The sequence below is a fragment of the Brienomyrus brachyistius genome, chromosome 12 (genome assembly GCF_023856365.1).
Source record: "Brienomyrus brachyistius isolate T26 chromosome 12, BBRACH_0.4, whole genome shotgun sequence".
Taxonomy (NCBI): domain Eukaryota; kingdom Metazoa; phylum Chordata; class Actinopteri; order Osteoglossiformes; family Mormyridae; genus Brienomyrus; species Brienomyrus brachyistius.
The window spans coordinates 4,372,079-4,399,256 of NC_064544.1; the positions used below are offsets into that span (position 1 = coordinate 4,372,079).

General features: G+C 48.2%; 1 protein-coding gene and 2 non-coding genes across 4 annotated transcripts in view; all 3 read left to right on the top strand.

The window, feature by feature from the left end:
• Positions 1-27,178, top strand: part of LOC125705310 (putative methyltransferase NSUN7) — a 33,839-nt gene that overhangs the window by 5,269 nt on the left and 1,392 nt on the right. For both annotated transcript variants that reach the window (XM_048971803.1, XM_048971802.1), the window contains exons 3-11: positions 1,358-1,416; positions 7,086-7,222; positions 7,533-7,685; positions 10,073-10,259; positions 11,791-12,004; positions 14,038-14,181; positions 14,877-14,978; positions 21,599-21,716; positions 23,136-23,259. In XM_048971803.1, coding sequence (XP_048827760.1) covers positions 1,358-1,416; positions 7,086-7,222; positions 7,533-7,685; positions 10,073-10,259; positions 11,791-12,004; positions 14,038-14,181; positions 14,877-14,978; positions 21,599-21,716; positions 23,136-23,259 — 1,238 coding nt within the window. The remainder of the gene's footprint in view (positions 1-1,357; positions 1,417-7,085; positions 7,223-7,532; positions 7,686-10,072; positions 10,260-11,790; positions 12,005-14,037; positions 14,182-14,876; positions 14,979-21,598; positions 21,717-23,135; positions 23,260-27,178) is intronic.
• On the top strand, positions 17,467-17,560 carry trnai-uau (transfer RNA isoleucine (anticodon UAU)). Its single transcript has 2 exons — positions 17,467-17,504; positions 17,525-17,560. It is a non-coding gene; the product is annotated as a tRNA-Ile (tRNA).
• trnaw-cca (transfer RNA tryptophan (anticodon CCA)) lies at positions 21,051-21,122 on the top strand. Its single transcript has one exon. It is a non-coding gene; the product is annotated as a tRNA-Trp (tRNA).

A 27,178-nucleotide genomic window follows, 5' to 3' on the forward strand; every position in this document is an offset into this window, starting at 1 on the left:
AATATAACACAAACTGAATATTTCATAGCATCTACATGTATCAAAGGGCATATATGGGGGTGTGCGGGTGGGGAAAATTCTGCTTTCCATTTTGGGGGGAGGAGAGGTGTTAAGTGATCACTGTCGCTGGAGTAAATGCAGTTAAGCAGTGGCTCGGACTGGTGTGATTCACCTCAAGTAACCCAGATCAAAGTGCTGCCCCCCCCCGCCCATCCCTAGTGAAAAGGCACCTTTATTTTTAATGGATGTCCGGCGATGGCCCCCTCCTTACTCAGCTCCTGTTAATCCTGAGCACCTTCCCCCAGTAAGCCTGTCCCGCCTGGTTCGTTCCACTCCCATTTCATTCTGTGACGCTGTCGCAAAAATACCTACAAGATACTTAGTGCAATTATGTGATCCAAGGCCCTGTTTGCGTTTAGCAAACAATTCAGCGTTACATTTCCACGATTTGAAGGGAGCGGGAAAGCAGATCTACGTTTGGCAGAATCGTCTTTTTTTTTCTTCTCAGATATACACAAATATAAAATCCATTGGCAACCAGAGACGGAGGCTTAAGGAACAGGAGTTTAGAAATCCCAACAAAACTGGGGGAGGGACTGGCTCTCATATTTTGGAAAGAAATGTGAAAATCCACCAGGAACTAGACAGACATTCATTGTAAAACGGGGGGGGGGGGGGATTTCAAACACCTTCACACCTTTTCCTGGTTTGCCTTTCCAGTGCACACAGTGTATGAGGACTACGGCTGAAATAATGTTATCTCTCTGCTAAATCTCCCTCAGCGCATTTGTTACTGTAGCAAAAAGGTGGGGGGGCCTTTCCGGGACGACTTTTTTTGCGAGGACCATCATGATGAACCCGCCGATTACAGTGGCACCTGCCCTTGGTGAAAATGTGCCTTTACAGTCACTTTATTTACATTTGCCTTATATGGCAAATGCTTTTGTCCAAAACGACGTACCAGTGAGCAAACTGATCCCGAGGCGGGCAGTCTGGTTTGTCATACTGCTGACAGCTGGTGCTTCGAAAAGCGCATCGGAGAAACAGACGAGATGAGGGGGCTGTTTGCGTCAGTGGTGTTCGCACGTGTCAGCGGCTTCCGTGATCAGCGCTGATTTACAAGCCAGGAAAAGACACGAAACGTGTCGCATTAACAGCCACCGATGAAGGAGCATGCAGTGTTATCCTGAAGTACCAAGGGCGGCACATGCTTCTATCTCCTTGTGAAAAGTGGATATGTGATTGTGATCACACCTGTTACAATCAGAAGGCATTTTAGATGTTCCAAAGAAGTTTCACATCTTAAAACATCTGGGTTTACTATACTATACTAGTATAATTCTTGTCCTTATTACAGACCAGGACCTCCTTGAAGATATGATGATTGACAGCTGTTTGTACCTGTCCCAGTCATTGGTGAGTGTGCAACTTTGAATACAGTAATCAGGTGGGGGGCATTTAACACCTATACTGTTCGTTTTCTCCTAGAAGCCAAGTTCTGTCCTGTTTAATTCCCCTCCTGAGCCAGTATGAGTCACCTAAGGTCACTTTTGCAAGGGAAGATTTAGCTCATCTGTTCAAACCAAATCCTGTTTGCTGAAGAAAACCCAGGACAGTGACTGTTGCTCATTTTTATGGGATGTCAGACACATTAACCAGCTGCTAATGTTGACGTGGTCCAGTTTCTCTGGAAATAATTACTGCAGCAAAGCGCTAGTTAGATATGAATGTTAATCACAAATCTCTCTAGTTTAAAATTGGCTGGGATGTTTTTCTGGACTGGACCTCAGCCCTGATGGCGTGTTTCAGCCACAGGAATTTATTTATGAGAAAGTTAAGCTGTTCTTAACCTCGTGGCTATTATGTTACCTATAAGGTGGGCGTGGAACAGGGCCAAGTGATACTGGGGAGGGAGGAATGGGAGGAATGGGTGGGTGTAATGAAATGGTCTACACTGGGGTTCAGTGTAAGAGAAACAGAAACAAAATGGATGCTTTGATTTCGGAAAGTGTACGAAGGGCAGGGGATCTGTGTGTGTCCTGAGGGTGAGGAGCAAACTGTCTGTTTTATCCATCCATCCTTCCATCCTGCCAGCCATCTTCTAACTGTGTATCTCGGTCAGGGCTACTGGTCACCTGTTTTAAATCATTAGTATTCGCCTGATTGAACAGGCACATTACTTTCCAGAAAGCCCACGCTTTGAAAATATATCGCACGACGTGCTTCATGTTTCCCAGCGACGAAACACGCTTTTTAACAATAGCATCGTACATCGCCTAGCTTGTCTGCTGAATCGCAATGAGGTCTGGTTTTTCTGAAAAGGGTGTGCGAACGCTCATGCCGAACATCAGTGTTTACGGCCGTTATAAATCCCCTCCCCCGTCTTGAAGGTGTATCGAAGAGCGGCGTCGCTCGCTGGTTTACGGTTTTCCTGCAGTGGAGAATAAATCGGGGCACGGGGCTTGTGGGTAAATGGCGGCCGCTGATTTGCCGCTTTTTCTCAGGAGCTGTAAATACCGGCTTCGGGGTGAGTCCTAGGCAGAGCTAGGAGGCCGATTTAAAGTTTTTGATAGCACATCATGAATTCCCTGCAAATAGTGCTTTTGGTTTACGACTATAACCATGCTGAAGAAAATAAACCAACCAGCCGGCACATGACCATATTCATAACTTCTTATTACTGGCCATAAAATGAAGATTGTCGGTTACGGTTTGCTGTACACATGACTAATTACCCGATCGCGGGCACGGCAAACCATCGAATTAGGGAACGACGGACGTGTGAGGAAAGTCAAACCGAAGCTGACGAGTTTTGGATCCAGTTTTTAAAATTTTTGAATGGAGGGATGTTTCACGGGAATTTCTTTGATGCAGAGCTTGGCGCCTGCTGGTTGTTTCGATCAAGGCCGGGGGACTGATCACTGGATTTTCTGCAGCTGACTCTCTGCAGCTGACGCTCTGATCCAGTATCGGCTGTTTCTTTTGCTGTTTGCTGATGAAAGTAACGGAGCCCCCAAGCTCAGTATCCCTGTGGCTCAGTGGGTTAGGATGCTGTGTTTGTAATCAAATGGTTGTTGGCTCAAATCCCCGGGTTGGCAGAGTGATGTCAGCGTTGGGCCCTTGGGCAAGGCCTTTACTCCTCAATCGTTCCAGGAACCACCTGGCTGTGTCTTCTCCAAAATACATGTCGGTTTGGATAAAAGTATCTGCTTTATAAATTGGATGAAAGTATAACCAGGCAGTGTCTGTCCACTGTAGAGTCTGACCTGGTTGCTCTTACAGCAAGCAGACTTGTCAGTAACGTCCAGTAACAGACAGGTATCATTGTGGAGTTGGGCGTCACGTCATCGTTGTTTCGGGGACCTTCGAGAAAGAAGCGTCTTCGACGAGAGCATGGCGATGGATGGTTCCTGCACGGACGAAAGCCGGGGCAGCGTGACTGAAAGGTGTTATGCTGCTAGGAGAGAAAGAGGAATGAGAAAAGAAAATAAGTGAAAAGCAATTTGGCGCCGACTCTGGTGACTTTAAAATCCCGGCTCTGTGATAATCCGGCTCTGTGATAATAACATGCATGGACAATGCCTTTCGAATCACCTCACACAGCACCTGCACATATACAGGCACCTGCGTGAAATATGGCCCCCTTGCTTTTTTTCTGGACAATGGGGGGGGGGGGGGGGGGGGGGTGGGGGATGGCAGGTCATTATTCTGCATCCTGGAGGCGAGACAATAAAGGCCGACGTGATGAGCTGCTCTTCAGAATCGGCTCCGCTCATTTTACTGCTCCGACTCTCGTAAAGTTCAACCTTGAGATAAAAAAAAAAAACCAGAACAAAGGCTGTATAGCCTGACAGCCAGAGCTGGGCCGCGGTTTAAATCCGAGGCGAGGGGGGGGAACAAGGGCACATGCATGATCAGAGGGAGGGAGCGTTTCCGGCTTTATTTGCCGCTTGTATACAGGAATACTTTGGTCTTCATTTATCTCCGTGAGAGACAGTGTTGGTGTCAGGATTCCTGGTGAAGTTGGGGCCTTTCTTAAGGGTCCGACACTGAGCAATTCTCGGGTTGTGGGATTCAAACACTAAACCTTCTGGACATGGACCCAGACCCCTAATCTGATGACCGAGTGACGGCCAAGCACACTGCCCCTGGTAGTAGGCATGTATGACGTGTGTCAGGAGAGAGAAGTTTGTAGAGGACAACTGGCAAAATTATACCTCTTAAACGGGAAGTCTTAGATATTAAGACACGAGAGGGTGACAGTGTGGGTTAGGGTTACGCATCTGTGCCTGTGATCAGAAGGGTGTTGGTTCAAATCCCTTGCTTGGTAGAATAACCACAATCTCTTTTGGGTCCTTTACGCCCCGATAGAAGTTTGTCACTGTGCACAGATCCAAGCTTCACTGTCACCTCTATGTGTTTGTACATCTTATAAAGGAGAGTAAGATGGGATGTGGGAAAAGTGGCACATTCCCATGTATAAATGGCAAGTAAAGCTTTATTTCATGAAAGATATTTCTGCCAGGCTGACATTTTAATTACTGTTATCGAGACACTACTGTCACATAAGCGATGTTTGTGGTGCATGTTGATGCTCCTCATTCTCGCGTGTTAACACATTAACGGTTGGTTCCTTAGACGCAGCCTGCGGTTAAGATGGCAGTGCAGGCAGGCAATGCACTGCAGCAAGAACACGCCACGCGGGCTCCCACGCCGAGCTCGCAGCGTTGCTGATTATGCGCAGACACGCCCCCTAGACCCCTCGCATTTCTGCAGCAGAGGTTCCTGAATGACTTGGCTGCAGTTACGTCTCCTGCTCAAATGTCATTTTAATAGGGACAAAAACATGATGATCGAAAAAGGTGTTTGGGGGGCATCTTGCACCCAAGGAAACACCCCGATGAGTCTTATGTCACAAACCTCAAGCAGGCGCAGTAGATGAATCGATTGTTAACAGTGACTTTGTTCTGTTAATCCTTGAAATTCACATGTGCTTACAGAAGGCTTTTATCTTCCAGTATTTAAACTCATAACCTTTTAAAATGTTATTGCCTGGTTTTATACTCAGCTCTTTTATACTGATATAAATCTGCTTCTCTTGAATCCATTTTTATACGTTGATTATACTGTATTAAAGGCTATTGAACACATCATAAATCGAACTCTAACTCTTTCAGCACATGATACAGACAGACGGCTGAATGGCGTCTAATTGGATTGTTGTGCCCGAGAGGGAGAGCGAGCTGTTTGGCTGGAGGCCCGCGGAGATGCTGCTGCACCGGAGCGTACTGTTGCCGGGTGACCGGCAGCGGCGACCGCCCGCTATTCCCTGCACCGCGGCGCTGACCTTATTTCAGGCTGCGCCTCTGAGTGGCTGCCAGGCGACGGCGAGGCTCTCACCGTGAATGCGCCATAAGCCGCGGGATCTTTGGCCAGCCTTCCGCGTCTCGGCCAGTTCAGTAAATGTTTGATTTGCAGGCCTGCTGAGAACGTTTATATCCTCGGGCTCGGAGGTCCCTCGGGGTACCTGGCTTTGCGAAAGCTCACAGTTAAGTCAGCCTGCTCACCTCCCCAGGGACGTTTGATCTGTAAATGCGTGTTTTTAACCTCATTCAGACAAGTGGCATTTAAACTGGCCCTAATGAAATGCTGTGTACATCTGCAACCCTGATACTTAAATGATGGACAGTTCTACCACTCACAAATTTTCCAGTGTATGTACTGTAGTATGGCTGTTCTGTGTTTATGTTATGTTATGTTATGTTATGTTATGTTACGTTACGTTACGTTACGTTACGTTATGTTATGTTATGTTACGTTACGTTATGTTATGTTACACTAAGTGATATTGTCATGTTATATTATGTTAACGGTAACGTTACGTTATGATGCATTATATCACGTTATATCGTCTTATGTTACGTTACGCTGTTACGTTACGTTATATCACATTGTGTTATGTGACGTTACGTTATTTTAGGTAGCAGTCTTCCCTCTGTCTCTTGTCCCCTTAAATTATTAGTAATTGTATAGTTGTATAGTGTAAAGTTTTTTTTTTTTGCAATCATTCCATCACTGTGTCATGAACATTGTAATATAATATAATGACTTTTTATCGATCCCTCTTGGTGAAATTCTGGTTTCACCTACGCCATGTTGCTCTCCGTGACACACACGCAGGTGAGAGGAAGCTTAGCAGTGAAGGGCGGCCACCTGCAGCAGCGCCCCGGGAGCTGGGGGTTAGGGGCCTCGCTCAAGGGCCCACGGACATGTGTCTATTCTGCTGAGGCTGGGACTCAAACCGGCAACCTTCTGATCCCCTGTGCTGTATTTTCTGTTCATGAATGTTGCATAGTGGGTCCAGGAGGAACATCATTTTATTTCGCTGTGTGCCGCGGATGGATGAAGTGATGATGGCGCTTTACTTGACTTGACTTGATTTGACTTGACTAAAGATTACAGAATGCCTGTAAAATGGCGGATGACCCATCAGCATTGAAGCAGTTAATGTTCCATAATCACTCCATAATCATAATTCACTCCCCCCCCCTCCCCCCCACGCCCATCAGAAGCAGGTAAATGCTGCAAAGTCATTCCTAACTATCTAGTTCAGTTCTGTTAGCTCAGCCACAACACGTGGGCGATATGTGTAGCAATTACCTGCTATCTGTCATTTAGGCGCTAGAAAGAAATAGCACTAACATAGCCAGCAATTAGCAGCTTCCCTCTGAGTTTAATTAGGCTGCAGTGAAAACATCAGCTAGGGGGCGAGGAAAAAGTGAGTTCCTCAAAACAACACGTGCTAATTGGCACCATCCACTCCATTAACTGATAAAAATGCAATTTCGATAACTTCATCGAACCATTCCTGGAAAAAATGCTAGGTATTGGCCACCGGAGGTTTAATAACAGATTCGACACAGAAAATAGCTTTTTTCCTTTTAGTTTAATTTTCGGCGTGCACCGTATTTTCACGCTTTTTACATATCTGCCCCCTTCATGTCCTTGCTTTCTGTTTCTGTGGACGTTTGACGGCTCCCCGCCCGGAATAATCCGCCCCGCCCACCCCACGTGTTTCCCCGCAGCCCGATGACCTCATGAGTCTGGTGCTGGTGATGCTCTTCGACTTCCAGGACAGGAAGTTCCTGCCACGGGAGGGGCTGGCCGGCGCGGCCGACGAGCAGCTCGAGGACGTGCGGAAGGCAGAGAGCTGCCTCTTCAGGTTTGGGGAGGGAAATGTTCAGTTCAGAGGTGTGGTCCTCACTCAGGGAGGGGACATTCAGGCTGCTAACTGCTGATTCTCCACATTCACACACGCGTCTCAGGAATTTTTGCACCACATTTCCTGCCTTTTCTTCATTTTCAGTCGCGTTCCATCACATTCCGTAGCTGCGGTTTTGTCTCCACACAATGAGATATCGCCGCACTCCTTTAGAGATCTAAGGGGTGGGTGAGTGTAAGGTCTGTGGGGGTCTTGGGGACCTGGGTTTCATTGTTCCTGCCATCTCGCGCCCTCGCTGTCCTCCATCCAGGTTCCGAACGAAGCTGGCCGCTTCACTGGCTAGGTGCCGCATCAAGCATAACGTCCCTTCCATCGAGTGCATGCTGTCCGAATCGGTGAAGAGGATGCAGGAGCGGGCCAGGTCTCTGCCTCTCTGCGCGTGGGTCAACACGCTGAAAATCAGGTCAGCCACTCGCATATTACCGCTCGAAAGATGGTGCCCTAGGCAGCTGCCTATATCAGCTACAGGGTTGACCGGGACAAAGAACAGGAGAGGTTCAGCACTCAAGAAATTTGCCATTACAAATCGGACTGTAGCCTGGATCACGTTGACTGAATTTTAGTGGACGCAAGGTTCGTTTTCAATGAAATTTTATTCGGGATTTTAATAGGACGGCTAAAGGCCCACCCTTGGGGTCCTCATATTCGGTGTTGAGGACAGGTACTCGGTGCTACCCGCAAGTACTGTCTGTTCCTCAGCCATATGTCCTGCAGCCATCAAATCCTAAAATCCTGAAGACTTGATAAATTAATAATGAAAGCATTGTAGCTCCAGTATGGAGGTCTAACACACATATGTGGCTGTGATTTCCTCGACACTCCGGGAGCCTGTTATTCGGGTTCAGACAGATAGACACACCTCCTCACCAGGGTATGAAATACATAATTTTTTGGCGTTTCTGCAGTCTGCCTGCTCACGGTCTAATTTGTGGAATATTTTTTTTTTGCCTGGATACTCCACTACCATCTATTTCAAATATGAATCTCCAAAAAAAGCTGAAATTAAGTCAAATTCTTTTTTTTTCTTTATTTCTTTTCAAAATAACGCTTAAAAAAAGGTACTTGTTCGTTTAAAAATGTTGCAGCTGTGTCTGCAGTGGCACGGCGGTGCAGTGGTTAGCGCTCACACCTCTGGGAAGACTGGCTGAGTCTCCACCACGGCTCCGTGTGTGTGTGGTGTTTGCATGCTCTCCCACTGGGGATTCCACTGGTTTCCCTCCACGCTCCATAAAACATGCAGAGGTTAATTGGAGTTGCCTGTAGGTGTGAGTAAATGGGTTGGTGCCACATCCTGGGTTATTCCCTGCTTGTAGCCACCTGGATAAGCTCCAGACCCCAGTGACCCTGAGTAGGACAAGCAGTGACAGAAAAACAGGATGGATTGATGGCTCTTGGCATCAGACTTTCTATGTCTGAATTTCTGCATGAAGCACTGAGGTTGTATGTCTTGGTGAAAATTGTCCTCGTCAATTTTGAAACCCTGCTCGATATTTCTGAGACACGAAGGAGAGTCGGCAGCTTGGTTCTTTGTCCTTCTCCGCCGTCGTTTCTCACAAACACATAACGCATAGCTGCTGTGGGTGAGCAGAAGCTACATTATAATCTCAGTTCCCAAACTATGGACCATCCTGGAGGAGCCCTGATTGGCCTTCCCAAACTATGGACCATCCTGGGGGAGCCCTGATTGGCCTTCCCAAACTATGGACCATCCTGGGGGAGCCCTGATTGGCCTTCCCAAACTATGGACCATCCTGGGGGAGCCCTGATTGGCTTTCCCAAACTATGGACCATCCTGGGGGAGCCCTGATTGGCCTTCCCAAACGATGGACCATCCTGGGGGAGCCCTGATTGGCCTTCCCAAACTATGGACCATCCTGGGGGAGCCCTGATTGGCCTTCCCAAACGATGGACCATCCTGGGGGAGCCCTGATTGGCTTTCCCAAACTATGGACCATCCTGGGGGAGCCCTGATTGGCCTTCCCAAACGATGGACCGTCCTGGGGGAGCCCTGATTGGCCTTCCCAAACTATGGACCGTCCTGGGGGAGCCCTGATTGGCCTTCCCAAACTATGGACCGTCCTGGGGGAGCCCTGATTGGCCCATGGTTATAGAAGAGTAAAATCTGGCCTTTGTTATGACAGCATGTAATTCACATGTGCTTCCCTGTTTTTTGAATTTATGATGACAATTTAAAGGCGGCCCTGCAATCAACTTGTCAGTAGTTAAAATAGAAAATATACCATTTATATTCCTGCTCCCACATTTAATGTTTTTCAAAATGCCCAGAGTGTCACTGAAGTGCAAAATTATTTCTGATAGACATGATCTGCTCTTTCTGAGCTATATAACTCATTTTATTATTGACAAAAGCATGCTTTTTTTCTCATCCAAATCAAAATTTGTTGTGTAATGTACAATAACAGTAAAAGTATTCTATTCTATTCTATTCTATTCTATTCTATTCTATTCTAATGTGCACTCCTGTTCTGTGCTTGTAAGAGACTGTTAGATTAGGGAATTTTGCCCTAAACCTAAATAAAGAAATCAGTGGTGTACAGTACGGCGTACAGTAATTTCATATTACTTACAACAAATAGGAAACTCACGTTTCTATATCTATCTAGGTGCCACGGCTTATCAATGAAAACACAAAACTGATCAGTACAGTGTACAGTATATAACTTTATATTACATACGACATAGGAGAAAATCTCGATACGTGTCTGTATTTAGCTAGGTGCCGCTTTCGGCTTTGTCATTGCATTTTCCATCCTCTGCTCCTCCACGCAGCCTGGACGATGCCCGCGGTGCCCTGCAGAGGGCGGGCTTCTCACTGGCAGAGTCGCTCGGGCAGCTGAGTGGATCGACCTTCTGCCAGGACGGGCATTGCTGCGACTCGCTGGTCTTCCCGGGCCACCTGAAAGACGCCCTCTACAGGACGACCCCCCTCCTGAAGGACCGCCAGCTGGTGATCCAGGTGACGAGAAGGAGGGGCTGGGGGGGGGGGGGGCTCCGGTGATCCAGGTGACGAGAAGGAGGGGCTGGGGGGGTGGCTCCACAACATGTGTCACCATGTCAGCACATAACTGCTCTTTGTGTCAGATCAAGACAGGAGCAAGTTTGCCAACGGACATTTAAAATGTAGTAGGGTTGGGATCCCATAAAAAAAATAACAGTTTAGAAAAATATACATTTTTCAGGCTCTTTTTTCAGGTATTATGTTTTTATCATGAGGCATTAATGACTGAAAACACAAAATAAAAATGTGTATGAAGCTTTGTGAAATGACCCTTTGAGACCATGTAGTTTCATGAATGAGGCAGACTCTGGTCATATGACCCCCCCTCCATGCTATCCTGGTCTCGATATGGAGGATGTATAAGGTGGGGAGGTTACAGGAGGATAAGATGAGATACTATAAAACTTTATTCATCCTGAGGGAAATTATCGAATTTATTGAAGTTATGGAGGACGTGAGAGCGTCTCTTTGCTCCGGCTGAACACCATCAGCCATCTCACCCCAGCAGCACATCTCCATTTGTGTGCTAATTCTTTCACGGAGCTCTTAAAAGCCTTGGCCTAGTTCCCTCTGCAGCACTCAGAAGGCTTTGGGTGCTCCCGTGGGCCCCCCCCCCCCCCTGCGTGAAATGTGAGATCAAGGTAGCCGCCTCCCTCACCTTTTACTGCGGTGCTGTGCTGATCTCCCTCCCCCAGAACGCGGAACCCTGACGTGCTGCATTTGAGGAACAGCGCTGTTTTTAGGAACATTTCCCCAGTTCGGTATCCCCCTTACCTCAGAAGTATAGCATAGAAAAAACTAACAGTGAAATGGCTGGATATCATTGCTGGAAACACTGCGGAACATTCTGCTAATTACGTTTACTGGAGGCCCATTTATCGAAGTTCTGCCCTGTTCTTGGCAGTATGTTGACACCTTCGGCTGAAATTATTTAAACTGGACTGAAAGTCAAGACCATGATGTGAATGCAAAATTCAGTTTCACGGTGATGTGAATGTTCTGATTCCCAATAATCCGCCATCTTAGCGTTTTAGCTTTGCATAGAAATGATGCAAAGCAGGGCACTCCAATTCTGGTCCTGGGGGGCCGTAATCTAGGGGGCACCGGAGGGGCATGGATAGCCTGGCAGATTCAGGAGGCCCAGCACCTTACTGGGGCCCTTCAATATGTAAAATTATAAAATTATACGATGTCAGGGGGGTGACGGGCGCCCAAGGTGACATTTTGTCGCTACTCCCCTGTTAGAATCCAGCAAAGTTTGCGGATTTCCCTCCTCAAACACCTAACTGCCAGGTTTAGTAGGTGTGTTTAAACAAGGAAATTTGCACAGTGAAATGTGACTCTACAGGACCACAACTGGGGAACCATGATATAAAGTGTTGTAGCCACATAAAGACTGAACTGTAACCGGCATAAGCAATAGCATAAGCAGTGGGGTGATGGTGGAGCATCCAAAACCTCACGCTCGTCTGCTTCGCCTGTCGCCCAGGACAGGTCCTGCTGCCTTGCCCCCAATATGGTGCGGTTCTTTCTGGAGAAGGGAGCAGATGTACTGGTGGCCGGAGCCGTTTCAGGCTTCACCGTTGCCCACATGGCGGCACTGGCTGCCCCCTTCTCCGGCCTGGTCTTCTGCTGCTTGGAATCCCTCCCCCCCGCTCAGGGGGACGAGATGCAGGACATCTTCTTCGGCATGGAGTGCAAGAGTAAGCAGCCATCGTTCTCTTTGCTACAGGACAGTGTTTCTCAACCCGACCCTTGGGGACCCTCAGGCGGTCCACGTTTTTGCTCCCTCCCAGCTCTCAGCACACCTGTATCTGGTATGCGGTGTTCCTGATTGGCTGGAAGCAGAAATGTGGGCTGCCTGGGGGTCCCAGAGGGTCAGGGTGAGAAAAACCACAATTTACTAGTCATGGTTTTTAAAATTAAGTTGAATGACCTTGAGTGTTCAGCGAGACTGCATTTTTTTAACATCGTTTCTCAAATCTGATGATTTTTCGCGAAGCTTGTAAACATGATGAATCAGAGCATGCATGGTGTTTTCACCATTATCATTAATATTGCTGTTGTGATTTATTTTTTGGCATTTTTGGTATATGGAGAGACTACAGAACAGTCTCATAAAGCAGTGAATACGACCATTTCATTAACTGGTAATACCGAGGTTTCCAGTAAAGTCTTGAACATTTGCTGACTCAGATCAGGTTAGACAGCCATTATTCTGTTTTATTTGAATGCTAATCCTCCCATTGCATTGATAAATTATTAAGCATCTGAAGTTCTTGTGACTCGAAAATGGGTATTTAAGTTTTAGTATGGATGGATACTGCCCGACACCCTTTGGATATGTTTTCTAGGTGAATATATGCGGATCAGAGTGATGTCAAGGAGTAATGACCAAACAGCTACAAGAAATAGGCTTGTTTTTATCCCGTTGAGACAATTTCTCGCTTGCTTCTCTCTTTATAGGAATCTAGCTTTCATTTTACCCCACTCTGTGCTTGGCTGATTGAATTGAAACTGGTCTTTTAGAAAACGGCGCGGTGGGTGGTGAATATGTGGAAGTAATGATATATTCTAATACATTCGTCTTGCGGGGCCTTTTGTCCCACACAATTTACAGTGGGTAACGTGTGCTGTTATTTCCCTTTGTCTCAACAGGAAGGGAGTAAGCTAAAGGCACGTGATCTTATGAGCCACGTCTGTCAGCCCCCAGTCAGAGCAAATACCACTGACTTGATGGCTTAATTTTTTTTTCGCCTGTGATAATTGCACACACATTCTTTTGGGTTTTGCAGGCGTGAGCTGAATCGTTAGCGCCTCGTCACCTGGGTATATTTAAGAGGAAGCTCTACAGGGCACAGAAGGCTCGAGGATGCTTATCCTCTCAGCGGTGGGAAAACAAGCCCCGCCCACCATGCAAAAAAAAAAAAAAGCACTTGTCACTAAGACAGGGGTGGGGACCCTGATCCATGGAGGCCCAGTGTGGGTGTGGGTTTGTGGGATGGCCTCTCAGTCAGCCAATAATGAAGCAGTGGTTCCAGCACTCACACTGGCCCCCCATGGATCAGGGTCCCCACCCACCCCTCAAAAATCACACCAGGGGCCAGCAAACACAGCCTCGTCTGTGAGAAAAGGCACAGACACCGGCAAGGGAGGAAACTCCACATGAGGGTTTAAGCGGCTCCCCGCTGCCTCAGTTTCTGGGCTGCTGTACCTCAGTAAAATGGCATCCACACCGTCACTAACCCAAACGGAAGGAACCCAACCCCGGCTGAGTGAGATTTCACATCAGGTGAACATCTCAGAACGAGCTGATCACGAGCCCGGTTCTGATCCATGCGGACATGCAGCCCAGCTCTGGCTGGCTTGGAAGTGCTGGGGAACTGGGCTTTTTGGTCAGAAGGTAAAGACGGGACCAGAACGGGCCGTTTCTGCAGTGTGGCATGCAGTTCCTGGGACCCCACCCAGAAAGTCGTTTTGGGCCCCCCAGCCCTCCACAGATGTTTCAAAGACTAAATAAATAGTTAGCAAGTGAAGTGAGACGATTGTAGTAGAACACGCTGCCTCGGCATCTCCTATAAGGAATGCGTTTATTTAATATTTAGTGCAGTGACTGTTTGAGGCCAGTAGGGGGCCTAAACATCAGGGGCCCCACACAAATGCATGGTGTGAATGGTGGCGATTGCTGGTGGTGGACGTGCAAGAGGAGGCTAACAGGAGTTCTGCTTGGCTGCAGATGTGAAGCTGATCCCGGGGAGGTTCTGTGATCTGAGCCCCTCAGACGCGCGGCTCCAGAAGGTGAGAGTGATCCTGCTGATGCCCCAGAGCTCTCTCTCTGCCACCAGCAACCCTGCCGAGATCATCCTACAGGAGAACGGAGGTACGGCATTGAGCCGGGCGCCACCCTGGGGGGCTCCGCGTCACACCCATGCAGCCTGATCAGGACTGTCACCCTCTCCGGATTGTTCCGGAATTTGATGCCCTGAAAACAATGCCTTGGAATTTCATTGTATTTTTTTTTATGCTAGTTCTCACCTCACTGTCAATGAAGCTCGACATGTTTGTGACATTTTAGTTTCACTTCTGAAAAACACATATAGATCACATGTCATTTTCTCGTACATGAATATAATGATGACTGTTACAGGAGGCAGCAAACGTAAGTTATAAAAGCTATAATAAATGAATATATAATGAAAACAAAGCATAACAAACTAGAATCAACTGAGTATTACGGTCAGGGAACCTGGGTAAAAACAGCGACGGATGGGTACACACGTAACCAGCATGAGAAACAGTAAATAATGTGGATAAAAAGGCAAGAACTGACACATGGGTGTTGCGTAGATATTGTGGGACCCACAGTTGGTCCATATTTTTGCTCCCTCCCAGCTCCCAGCAGCGGAGCGAAAACATGGATTGTCTGTGGGTCCCGGTGGACCAGATTGGGAAACACTGAGTTTGAGGACTGTCAATGGAAAATATATCCAGCCAATCAGTGAAGCTCCTTACGGGGCAAAGAGGAAGTGACCTTTGACCTGGAGGTCATTGACAGGTGGGGTCCCTGATTTTCAGACGGACACCTGCTGCAAGACGTGTCCCAGGGAGCCGTCTCACAGACCAAGCTGGACAGCCTGGTGGGCAGACAGACACAGCAGCTTGCTCACGCCCTCAAGTGTAAGTTAAAAACGAAAGACCCTCAAGCTACTCTAGTCACTTTCAGGCCGCTTTCCCACTGCACCAGGCTCTGTACTTTCACTATTTTCCCTTTTCCATTGACTTCCAATCGAGTTCCAGTACCAAAAGTACCCAAAGTACCAAACCAGTACTTTTTTGGTACTTCAGTATTTTGGGATGGAACTTGGAAACGTGTTCACTGTCGATTGGGTATGCAAAGAGCCTACCTCTGAAACAATGCAATCGGTATCTTGAAAAACCTGCGAACTCAGAAAACAAACATGAACAAAGTAACTTTAAAAACGTAATAATAAGTTATGCATGGACAAAATGAAGAGACCCAAGCGTTAATTGTGATCTGGTCAGAAGATCCAGAAGGAGATATGGATGGCATGAGGTGAAATTTAAAAGTATTTTGTGTAATAAGGGTTTTTTGGGTTTGCTCCGTATTGGAAAAAAATATATGATTTTACTGTAATAGATATTTAGATAATTATAAAACAAAAAAAAAGAAGTTCAACATAAATTTCTCACAAACCCTTCTAGAAGTGATTTATACAGCAATGATGAAAATGATCGTGCTCATCTCAAAGAACGCATGCAGCGCTAATGCAAAAGCAGGAGGTAAACTTTAAACTGATTTTTTAGACATATACTAGATAAGATTGAAAAGGAATAATCATTAAAATTGCAATGCTTGCTAAGTTTTGTTTCCTATGAGAAGTAAAAATGCTTTAGCGAAATTTTTAGCCCCCTCTGCTATAATATCTGTTAAGCATGAAGGTATGAAAAAGGCTGATCTGAACCCCACTGACTGTCAGGGTCCTTGTCATTTGAGAGTTGCATGTGCATAGCATGCGATGTTGGTATTAATATCACACATCGTCCAGCCCTATAATTTATTACAGCCATTTTTAGATTTCAGTACAAAATACCCCAGTTCACGTTGTGATGTCATTCGGCACCAGTACCAGTTTTAATGCTAGTGGAAAACCAACACCATTAAGTACTGTACTTTTGGTACTTTTGTAATAAACTTTTTGAAGCACCAAAAGTACGGTACCTGGTGCGGTGGAAATGCACCCTAAGTGCTAATGCAAAGTGCTCAGCCTCTGAGTGCGCGTGGAGGGTCACCTCCAAATAAACGCTGGGTCACCCTGCTGCTCTGTGGGGAGCCGGATGCCCTGGCCTGGTTTTCCAGGACCAAGAACGAGCACCAGCATTAAGGTTCCTCTGTGTTCCCCAGCCCTGAACCATGTGCTGCCAGGCGTTCAGTGACATTTAGCTGGAGTAGCACTGGGAAGATGGATGGATGGATGAATGTATGATATTTTGCTAATGAATGGGGAATAGCACAGGTGACTGTTAATACATAAAATAAAGATGGGAAGGTGTTTTCTCTTTGAAATTCTTTCATAAAAAACAGGTGTGTAATGTTTTTGATTGTTTTGTGCTACACCGAGGGTCAGACTCGCTGTTCAAATACTGTTATTTTCCGCACAGACGGTGGATTAAACATGCTAAGCTTTGCATGCTAAATTGGAAATCTTAAAAAAAAAAAAAAAACCTGTTATAAATCTGAAAAAGCGTAACACTGAAATTAGGATTCACTAGCAGCTCGGCACAGGAGCAGCTCTGGGAGCGGTTTGCATGAGGCGGGTGCACTGAGGCGTGTCGGAAATGCGAGGGCATGAACGTTTCACGCGGGTGTAATGGGGGGTATCTGTGTGTGGGAGCCTGGCACTGGCCACCGGCCTCTGAGGGAGCCGCTGCCCCCCCCCCCCCCCCCCGCCAGAATGTTCCAGAATGTGTCACGGTGTCCTCACAAGGTCATTGAGGTACCTGCCTCCTTACACAGCAGGATGGTGGAGGTGTACATGCAGACTCGGCTCAGAGTGTGAAAGGTCACATTCCTTGGGCTTCCGTTGCTATGGCGGCAGGTCAAGCCACTGTTACAGGGTGGGGGGGGGGTGTAATTTTGCCCGCTTCCCCCTTTCCCCCGCCTGGAGGCAATTCTAGACCCTCTTTAAGAAGGCTTCAGCTACCATCTTTTTTGTCTCAGCCCCCTGAAAAAAAAATCTAAATTTATTTTGTTTGTTCTGTATAAGTGCCAACTCTACTGGGGGCTAAGTCCCCCCAGGGGTCAAATCCTACGAGCTGGAGATCTGCCTGAGTTTTGATCTGCCTTCAGTCAGAGATGTAGCTGACATGATGAGGCGTTTGAGCCAGCCAACATTTGTTACAGTCACGTCTGCACCTCGTAATTCAGAGCTGGGACGCATTATGAAGCCTGTGAGATATTTATAAGGTGTAAGAAGCTCTCGTCTGCTGATGTTTCTCATCTAAATCAGCAAGAACTAACTGATCTACACCGGCTCTGCCCATTTCACGCATAAATTTCACACATACATTTACATTTCTGCATGTGGGAGTTACATTTAAAAGGGATCGAAACACCTCAGTATGAAGGACTGCTATTTAAACAGCTGTTCCTGTGGCGCAATCGGTCAGCGCGCGGTACTTATACGGCAGTGTCCGGCGGAGTGATGCCGAGGTTGTGAGTTCGAGGCTCACCTGGAACACTTACTTTAAAGAAAATTGTCCCTGTGACTAATATACTCTTGGTTTAGTTGCATTTCATAATTGAACAGGAACTGTTTAGGGGAGGGGGGTGTCAGTGGTAGTTGGAATGCAATGCCTTTAATCAAAAGGTCATAGGTTTGAATCCCAGGGGTGATTTTGCTGTTGGGCCCTTAACCACCAATTGCTCCTGTCTGACCCTGCGTTCTCAAAAAAAACGTGTCCCTTTGGGTGAAAGTGTGGGCTAAGTAAACAAACTATAAACATGACCCCATTTTCAGTAGAAGCCAAAACGGGCTGAGAGGCTGATTGGTGGAATACAAATGTGTGAAATTTGGTAAGATCAGATCTGCGAAAGCGATAAGCAGTAAGCAAACTGCGGAGGCGATTGTAATTAAAAATACATAAAGCAAACGTTGAGAGACACGGGGAAGGCAGTTTATCTGCTGGATAATCAGAGCGGGGGCTAAGCCTTCAGAGGCAGCCATGAATAATGCAGTGAGATGCTAATGGCCTTTAATGGATGGTACCTTCAGTCCCCCCCCCCCCCACTTTAGAGCTGCTGTTAGACACGGCCCACGCGGCAAGTTTGGGGACATATTCACGCTGAGCTGGCAGATTAGCATTGGGGGGCGGGTGTGGCTCAGCATTCTGTCCCTACCATCTAAAGGGCGTTGGTTCAAATCCCAGGCCGAGCAGAGCAGAGCAGAGGTTAGGTCCCTGAGCGAGGCCCTTAATCCCCTATTGCCCCAGGAACTGTCTGACTCTGCTTTCTCAACAATGTACACTGCTTTTGATAAAAAATGTCTTCTAGCTAAATCTTATCATTAAAAGAAGTAAAACTAAGAGTAAATGCTTATTAAGACATCCGAAACGGAGTGGGGTGTATGAACACATTCATATCTGTTTTACAATTGCTGTGTCCCCTCCAAAATAGAGGATGGACAGTTCCGGAATGCAGATGATATTGCGGAATTGATCGCTGCAAAAGTGAGATAGTCTCCACCTCCCTGTTCTGCATCAGTAAATCAAGATGCCACGTTTATAGGCCACGTTAACGACCGTCAGGTCGCCCCCCTCTTCCCCAGTGAGCTCCTCGCGGGATCTGGGAGCGGCGAGATAAGGTGGGTATTCCAAAAGAGAGGGAACACGCCCCCCCTTCAGCTGCCCGGGCCGTTAATAACCCAGAATGCTCTGCTCATAGCAGCAGCCTGTTGCGATGCAGGTCGCTGTCCCTCGTGTCCAGTCCGCTGATGGATGACCTGTTTCCCGAGCGCTAACCTCCTCCCCAGTATCTCCACCCCCACCGAATGCTTTATGATTACTTGCTCCCCGACCACCTATTACCCACAGTAACGCTCCAGCCATCGCCCATGGCAACGCGCTCCCCTTCGCCTGTGGCAACGCAGCACCTCGGCGAGAGGTCCCTCCCTCAGTCTCGCTTTCTGTATTTAACAGGTGGTCTGTGCGATGCGGAGAGAGCACGTGCTGATTCCTATCAGCGTGAAGCATGCTGATGTTCGTTACCCATCAGCCTTTGCTGCAAGGTCAGGATGCATACCAAGGAGCAGAAAACGGAACCGTAACAGAGCAAGTGGTTCAGCGGGAGCGCAAGAGCGTCCCTGCGCACTCACAGCGGGGGGCTTGTTCTCAGAGAACTTCCTGTTTCCTCTCCAGCTGCTCTGCCTTTCCAAGGCCATGTTAACGTTTCTGTCAGGTCAGGACAAACCGATTAGATTGAAAGTCACTCAATTTTTTTTTTTACCTATTTAATTAAATCCACCCCAGCAGAGGTGCACCTTCAGTAATTATTACCCTCTTCAGCAGAATTCCTTAGACTTGATTAAAAATGTAAATGTTTTCCCGATCGGGGAAAACACTGGCATAAGCGCTTCCCGTATCAAGGGAAACGTTACATTAAAAGCATCGCGTGAGTTCATGAAAATTAACAGTGCAAACTTCTAGGCGAAACAAAATCAGATTTTACGTGAGATCATTTGGACCAGCTAGCCCAGAAGACACATCTCAGTTAATCAGAGATAAATTGCAGCTTTTTAATGTCCTGTCTTTTGAGTCAAGTAGGTATTGATCTGAACAACCCTCAGCTCAGACTTAACCTTCTGCACATTACAGCATGAAGCAGACCTTATCTTAGCTCTTTACCTCAGGCCTCGTACCTTTAATCATCCTCTGATTTTAGTGAGACATTCCTGCCATGTAGACATAATTGAAATGGGCCATAATTGCAAACCATAAATTAATGAATGTCGCAGTAGTGCTTGGCTATCCCGACCATTGTGGGCAGTGAATGCCCAGGGAGCTGCATGTCCAGGGAGCTGCATGTCCCGGGAGCTGCATTCCCAGGGAGCTGCATGCCCACGGAGCTGCATGTCCCGGGAGCTGCATTCCCAGGGAGCTGCATGCCCCAGGAGCTGCATGTCCCGGGAGCTGCATTCCCAGGGAGCTGCATGCCCCAGGAGCTGCATGTCCCGGGAGCTGCATTCCCAGGGAGCTGCATGCCCAGGGAGCTGCATGTCCCGGGAGCTGCCTGCCCACGGAGCTGCATTCCCAGGGAGCTGCATGTCCCGGGAGCTGCCTGCCCACGGAGCTGCATGCCCACGGAGCTGCATGTCCCGGGAGCTGCATGTCCCGGGAGCTGCCTGCCCACGGAGCTGCATGCCCACGGAGCTGCATGTCCCGGGAGCTGCCTGTCCCGGGAGCTGCCTACCCACGGAGCTGCATGCCCAGGGAGCTGCATGTCCCAGGAGCTGCATGCCCACGGAGCTGCATGTCCCGGGATCTGCATGTCCCAGGAGCTGCATGCCCAGGGAGCTGCATTCCCAGGGAGCTGCATGTCCCGGGAGCTGCATGTCCCAGGAGCTGCATGCCCAGGGAGCTGCATGCCCAGGGAGCTGCATGTCCCGGGAGCTGCATGTCCCAGTAGCTGCATGTCCCAGGGAGCTGCATGTCCCGGGAGCTGCCTACTCACGGAGCTGCATGCCCAGGGAGCTGCATGTCCCAGGAGCTGCATGCCCACGGAGCTGCATGTCCCGGGATCTGCATGTCCCAGGAGCTGCATTCCCAGGGATCTGCATGCCCAGGGAGCTGCATGTCCCGGGAGCTGCCTGCCCACGGAGCTGCATGCCCACGGAGCTGCATGTCCCAGGAGCTGCCTGTCCCGGGAGCTGCCTACCCACGGAGCTGCATGCCCAGGGAGCTGCATGTCCCAGGAGCTGCATGCCCACGGAGCTGCATGTCCCGGGATCTGCATGTCCCAGGAGCTGCATGCCCAGGGAGCTGCATTCCCAGGGAGCTGCATGTCCCGGGAGCTGCATGTCCCAGGAGCTGCATGCCCAGGGAGCTGCATGCCCAGGGAGCTGCATGTCCCGGGAGCTGCATGTCCCAGGAGCTGCATGTCCCAGTAGCTGCATGTCCCAGGAGCTGCATGCCCAGAGCTCATGCACATGTGCTACTATATCCTATCTGGAGGTGGACTTCGTGGCGCAACGGTAGCGCGTCTGACTCCAGATCAGAAGGTTGCGTGTTCGAATCACGTCGGGGTCATAATGAGATTGCTAATATTATTATTCCACTGTGATTTAGCGATATTGACGTGTGGCTCAATGGGTTGGCGCTAAAGGTCGTAAATCCTTTGTTCGGCAGAGTTATTGGAAATAAGGTTGTGGCTCAAATCTCAGAGTAATTTTTACCATTGGATGCTTAATCGCTGGCAGTTTTAATCCTTAGTTTACCTCACCGGAATCTACTAGGACACCAACCCTGAGCAGAACTTTGCTGTCCTCTGCACATCAAACTTTGTCCAAGTGTGTGTGTGTGTGTGTGTGTGTGTGTGTGTGTGTGTGTGTGCTCTCTCTCTCTCTCGTATAAATTACATCATTGGGATTCGATGTACCCACAGTATGATTAAAAACCTTATTTTGGCATTCCTCCTCACAAGGGGAAATTCAATTTTACTAAAATCTGCAATCAAAACTCTGTGTGTGTGACTCAGACTCTGTGTGTGTGTGTCTGCCGCCCAGTTCCCAGAGTGCGCACTGTAGTGTACTGGACCTGCTCTTCATACCCTGAGGAGAATGAGGAGGTGGTCAGGAAGGTCCTGAAGGAGCAGCCCTGCAGTGCCACACTCCAGCCGTACAGGTAACTCTCCTGCACATGGCGTATGCAGGTGTGGCAGCCAGCTAATTTTCCCAGCATGCAACAGACTCTTCAGAGTGTTTTGTCCCATCTGGGCGCAACCAGTCTTTAGGTTAGGCTGCAGATCATCTGATAATTGCGTAGCATGGAACAGCTCTGTCAAACAAAGTGGATCGGACCCAACCAAGATACACTTACTAGGCAAGGGGGATCACATCGTATCAGTTCAATCCAATTCAGTTTTATTTGTCTCTAGTGAGCGAGCCAGAGGTGACAGTGGCAAGGAAAAACTCCATAGTAAGGAGTAACCTTGGGAGAAACCAGACTCAAAGGGGGAGTCCATCCTCCAGGGGCCGGCAGAGGAAGTTGAATGAACAAAATTACAAAATTATAATTTACACAGTCCAAAGGTCGAATCTCGATGTGGGGGATAGGCAGGTAATGGCAGGCAGGTGATGGTGCTGGTTCTGACAGCAGGATGAACGGTGGTACAGCAGAAAGACAGGCAGGAGAGACGTCACAGGCAGAAGAGCGAGGCAGGAGAGACGTCACAGGCAGACGGGCAGGCAGGAGAGACGTTACAGACAGAAAGACAGGCAGGAGAGACGTCACAGGCAGAAAGACAGGCAGGAGAGACGTCACAGGCAGAAAGACAGGCAGGAGAGACTTCACAGGCAGAAAGACAGGCAGGAGAGACGTCACAGGCAGAAAGACAGGCAGGAGAGACGTCACAGGCAGAAAGACAGGCAGGAGAGACTTCACAGGCAGAAAGACAGGCAGGAGAGACGTCACAGGCAGAAAGACAGGCAGGAGAGACGTCACAGGCAGAAAGACAGGCAGGAGAGACGTCACAGGCAGAAGAGCGAGGCAGGAGAGATGTCACAGACAGACGGGCAGGCAGAAGAGACGTCACAGGTAGAAGAGCGAGGCAGGAGAGATGTCACAGGCAAAAGGGCGGGCAGGAGATACGTCACAGGTAGATGAGCGGGCAGAAGAGATGTCACAGGTAGCAGGGCAGGCAGGAGAGACGTCACAGGCAGAAGAGCGAGGCAGGAGAGACGTCACAGGCAGAAGAGCGAGGCAGGAGAGGTGTCACAGAAAGACGGGCAGGCAGGAGAGTTGTCACAGGCAGAAGGGCGGGCAGGAGATACGTCACAGGTAGATGAGCGGGCAGAAGTGATGTCACAGGTAGCAGGGCAGGCAGGAGAGTTGTCACAGGCAGAAGGGTGGGCAGGAGAGACGTCACAGGCAGAAGAGCGAGGCAGGAGAGACGTCACAGGCAGAAGAGCGAGGCAGGAGAGACGTCACAGGCAGAAGGGCAGGCAGGCCGGATGTTACAGGTAGTTGGAGCGTCACAAGCAGCAGGGTAGACAGGAGAGATGTCAGAAGGTCTCTGCTGTCATGACCTTCTATGTCTGGCAGATTGACTCCACCTCCGATGTCAACATTGAGCAGCTCAGATGAGGACAATGCAGAAGAGAGGTTCTTTAAGTTAGATGCTTCTGAGGAAACCAACGGCTGCTTCATGGCCGTGCTGACCAGAGAGGTAAGTGTGAACCGCAGTCTGACACACGCACAGCTGTTTATAATGTGGTACTGAGATACAGGTTGGGCTTTGGCTGTTAGCGCCCAAACCCAGATGTTGGTGTAATAATTTTAAGGCATCAATATGACTTTGGTTAGCTTAATCCGGTGACCTTCTGCTTGGAAAAACAGCCACCAGTCATGTCTGTGTGGCCAAGGTTTAGTTTATGGGAGGGGGGCTACATGGTGTCATCATGCACATTCACACTAAGCTGAGGTAGCTGGGTGGCAGTGAGGGGGGGGTCTCACTCCTGTAGCCCCCAGTGGCACTCAGCTGCTACCAAGCTTCTCGTCATGATATCATGAGGACATGTTTCGGCTTACTTCTGCTATTTTAATTCCTTCTGCTTCTTCTTCACCCCCCACAGCCGTCGTCCGTGTTCAATAAGCCCCCGTTCTTTTTGTCCAAAGTGCGCAGAGACAGATACACTCCATTTTAATCCACTCTGTCATTCTGCCTTTGTGATCCATGACTCCAGGCTGAGAACACGGCCAGATCATACCAACAGGACAAAGGGCGGGGGGGGGCAAGTGGAATTTGCTAAACCGGTGTTTCCCAGTCTGATCCTAGGGGACCCACAGAAAGTCCACGATTTTTGGGAACAGGGAGTGAGCAAAAATATGGACTGTCTGTGGGTCGTCAAGGACTGGACTGGAAAAAACTGGTTTAGTAGATTCCACCAGTACCCCTGCTCCTTTGTACTATTGGCATGATCCAGTAGGAAGGGCAGGATTTTGTTAAAAAAAAGAGAGCACCTTTTACTGGATTGAAAGAATTGGTACATTACTAACAGAGTCAGTCTTTTGACTTGGTGAAATACGTTTTGTAATGAACCCATTGGGCCACAGAACGCAGGGTTTTGAGGGAGGGTTGTTGCAGGTTCCATAAATAAGCGTCATATTTTCGAGCCATGCCTACTCTATGACATTCGCTTCCGATCGCATCTGAAGAGACAGGTGCTAGCTAGAGCAAACAAAAGGTAGGAGAAAAGGTAGTAAGCAAAGTTAGCTAGTTAGTAAACAAGCTGTTGACGATATTTTCCTATTAATTGTGTGTGATCCTGCAGTCTTTGACATTTTTGAACGGTCATCAAAGCGTTGGGAAGCCATGCACTGGATGGGTCAGCAGCGGGTCGCGTCCATCACCACAGCCAGACGGCGAACGCAGATGAAGATGTTCTCTCGCATGTTCTCTTGTAATACACGTCTCTGGGGGAGCGAGGCAATGCAGAAAGATCTGCCAGGCCCTGAGTGACAGACCGACTTCATTTGAAGCCGGCTGGTATTTGCAGAGCACATTTGTAATGCGGGCGGGGAATTAATGTCGGAGAGGATGTGGGGCAGCGGGAGATTATATTAACATAAATGTCCGGCTGTACGGATCGCACAGCTGAGCTGGGGGCAAGGGGGGGGGGGGGGGGTCTCCGAGGACATAATAGGAGCTTGATACGTGAGATGGGTCATGACTGAGCCGAAACCCCCAAAGTCTCCCTCATTAACTCCGTCTCTGAGATTAACAAGTTCCTGTAGTTTGGGTAGAAGTTTAAACCTTTTACTTGAAAACATTTGTTATTAAATACTGAAGCTCCCAGTGTAAATGTTAGAGCCATGGACAGTAAAAGACATTCTGTGATCTAGACCACTAACAGTTTACCTCCACTCAAACCAAACTTTGCGTGGGGCCCACGATCCTGTCCAAACTGACCCACAAGCAAGGCAGAAAATACATAACAGGCATAAATAATGGAGACCTTGATATATATATATAAAATGACCAGTGATGGTCTGGGGATGGAGCAGGTCTTGGAGTGATGTCATTTCCAAACATCTTGAGATGCTTGGAGCGCAGGTACAGTGAGAAACTGCTAAGATGAAAGGAAATGTGAACCGAAGAAGCAATTCCCATCTTCTGTATTTCGATGGTCATGATTAGATCAGATGTTTTGTCTGGGATAAAGGACAGATCCTTGCAGAGAGGCTAATAGCACTGTGGATTTCTGCTATAAAACACTACCTTTACCGCATTTTGGGATTTCTGACACTTTGTTATAATCTTCAGGTCCTTCTAGCCCGATTTAAATGTGAACTAAAGTACTGTCAAGTCCTTTTTCATATTATTTATTCGATAAATATGTTTTTTGTAATTACAATGAAGATATATTTTTTTCTGCATAGAGGATTCCTGAAGGGACTTCAGCATCTGGAGATCTGAAAAGGAATGGCTGTACTGCAGGCTTTGTTCCAGGACGAGCAATGACTTCAGATCAATGTGTTTGTAGACACAATAGGATCAGCTGTAAACGTGCATGAATATAGATCAGGGTCTATAGTAGTTCTAGTTTTAGTCAGGCTTGTCGGTTTATCGGTCTCCGGCGTTGGTATCAGGCTTGTCGGTTTATCGGTCTCCGGCGTTGGTATCAGGCTTGTCGGTTTATCGGTCTCCGGCGTTGATATCAGGCTTGTCGGTTTATCGGTCTCCGGCGTTGGTATCAGGCTTGTCGGTTTATCGGTCTCCGGCGTTGGTATCAGGCTTGTCGGTTTATCGGTCTCCGGCGTTGGTATGAGGCTTGTCGGTTTATCGGTCTCCGGCGTTGGTATCAGGCTTGTCGGTTTATCGGTCTCCGGCGTTGGTATGAGGCTTGTCGGTTTATCGGTCTCCGGCGTTGGTATCAGGCTTGTCGGTTTATCGGTCTCCGGCGTTGGTATCAGGCTTGTCGGTTTATCGGTCTCCGGCGTTGGTATCAGGCTTGCCGGTTTATTGGTCTCCAGTGTTGGAGCCAATGTCAAACTATAATCTATATAACAAACTATATCAATTACTTATAAAGTTATTTTTAAATTATTGAAAGGAACTATATGTCCATTTGCTGAATATACTTGTGTTTATATCTTTCTTCATAAAGCAGTAAAAACATATAAAAATATACCATGAAAAGATAAAACATTTCTCGCCGGCTCTGTGAAATTTTCTCCCCAATAAATCTTTAATTTTTCAAACCATTCTCTTTAAAAAGTTATCATTATACTGGGACAAACGGCCGTCAGCCGATGAAACCCAAATGAGGTAATGGCTGTTGGAGTCGGCCATTTAAACTGCTGTAAAATGTTTATGGCAGTCTGTGTGAGAGAAAGAGCAGCAGTGATGTGCTTTGTGGGGCCAACGGCAGTGTCTCTCCCCCATGATAAAAGGGCACTGGAGGCCTCGCCAAACTTTGCTGCAGCCTCCAAGAGTTTGGTGGGTATCCACCCACCTCCCGATGTTTCAAAACCTATATACTATACTTAGTGTAGTGACTGTTTGTGGCCAACAGGGGGCACCACATAAATGCATGGTTTGCTGCCGGGGCCCCCCTAAAAATGTAGGTCCTGCAGTCCTATAATAATCAGCAAGTGTTAGGGCTGACCTGTGACCTTTTCCCCATACCCCTACCAACTGCATACACATGCCTACATCCTGCAGACTCCTTTTCCTGTGCAATGACTTCCACACCCCCTCTCCCAGCAGGCCTGACCTCATTTCACGGTAACATCGCATCTCTCTGCGAAGCAGCTGAATTATTCATCGGGCTGCTTGCCCACATTATCGTTGGCTGGGCAGACAAGATGATGGACAAACCCGTGTCCCTGTCCCAAGCCCTTGCTCCTAACTCTGACCCCTGACCTCAGCTCCCTGTTCCAAACCTCTGATCCTATCCCTGACCCCTGTCCCAAACCTCTGCTCCTATCGATGACCCCTGACCCCAGCTCCCTGTCCCAAACCTCTGCTCCTAACCCTGACCGTCGGCCCTGAGTTCCTGAAACACAGCACGGTCCCCCAGTAAGGAAACGATATCCTCTCTGGTTAGCTGGAATCAGCTGTTACCACGTACAGAACTGGAGTC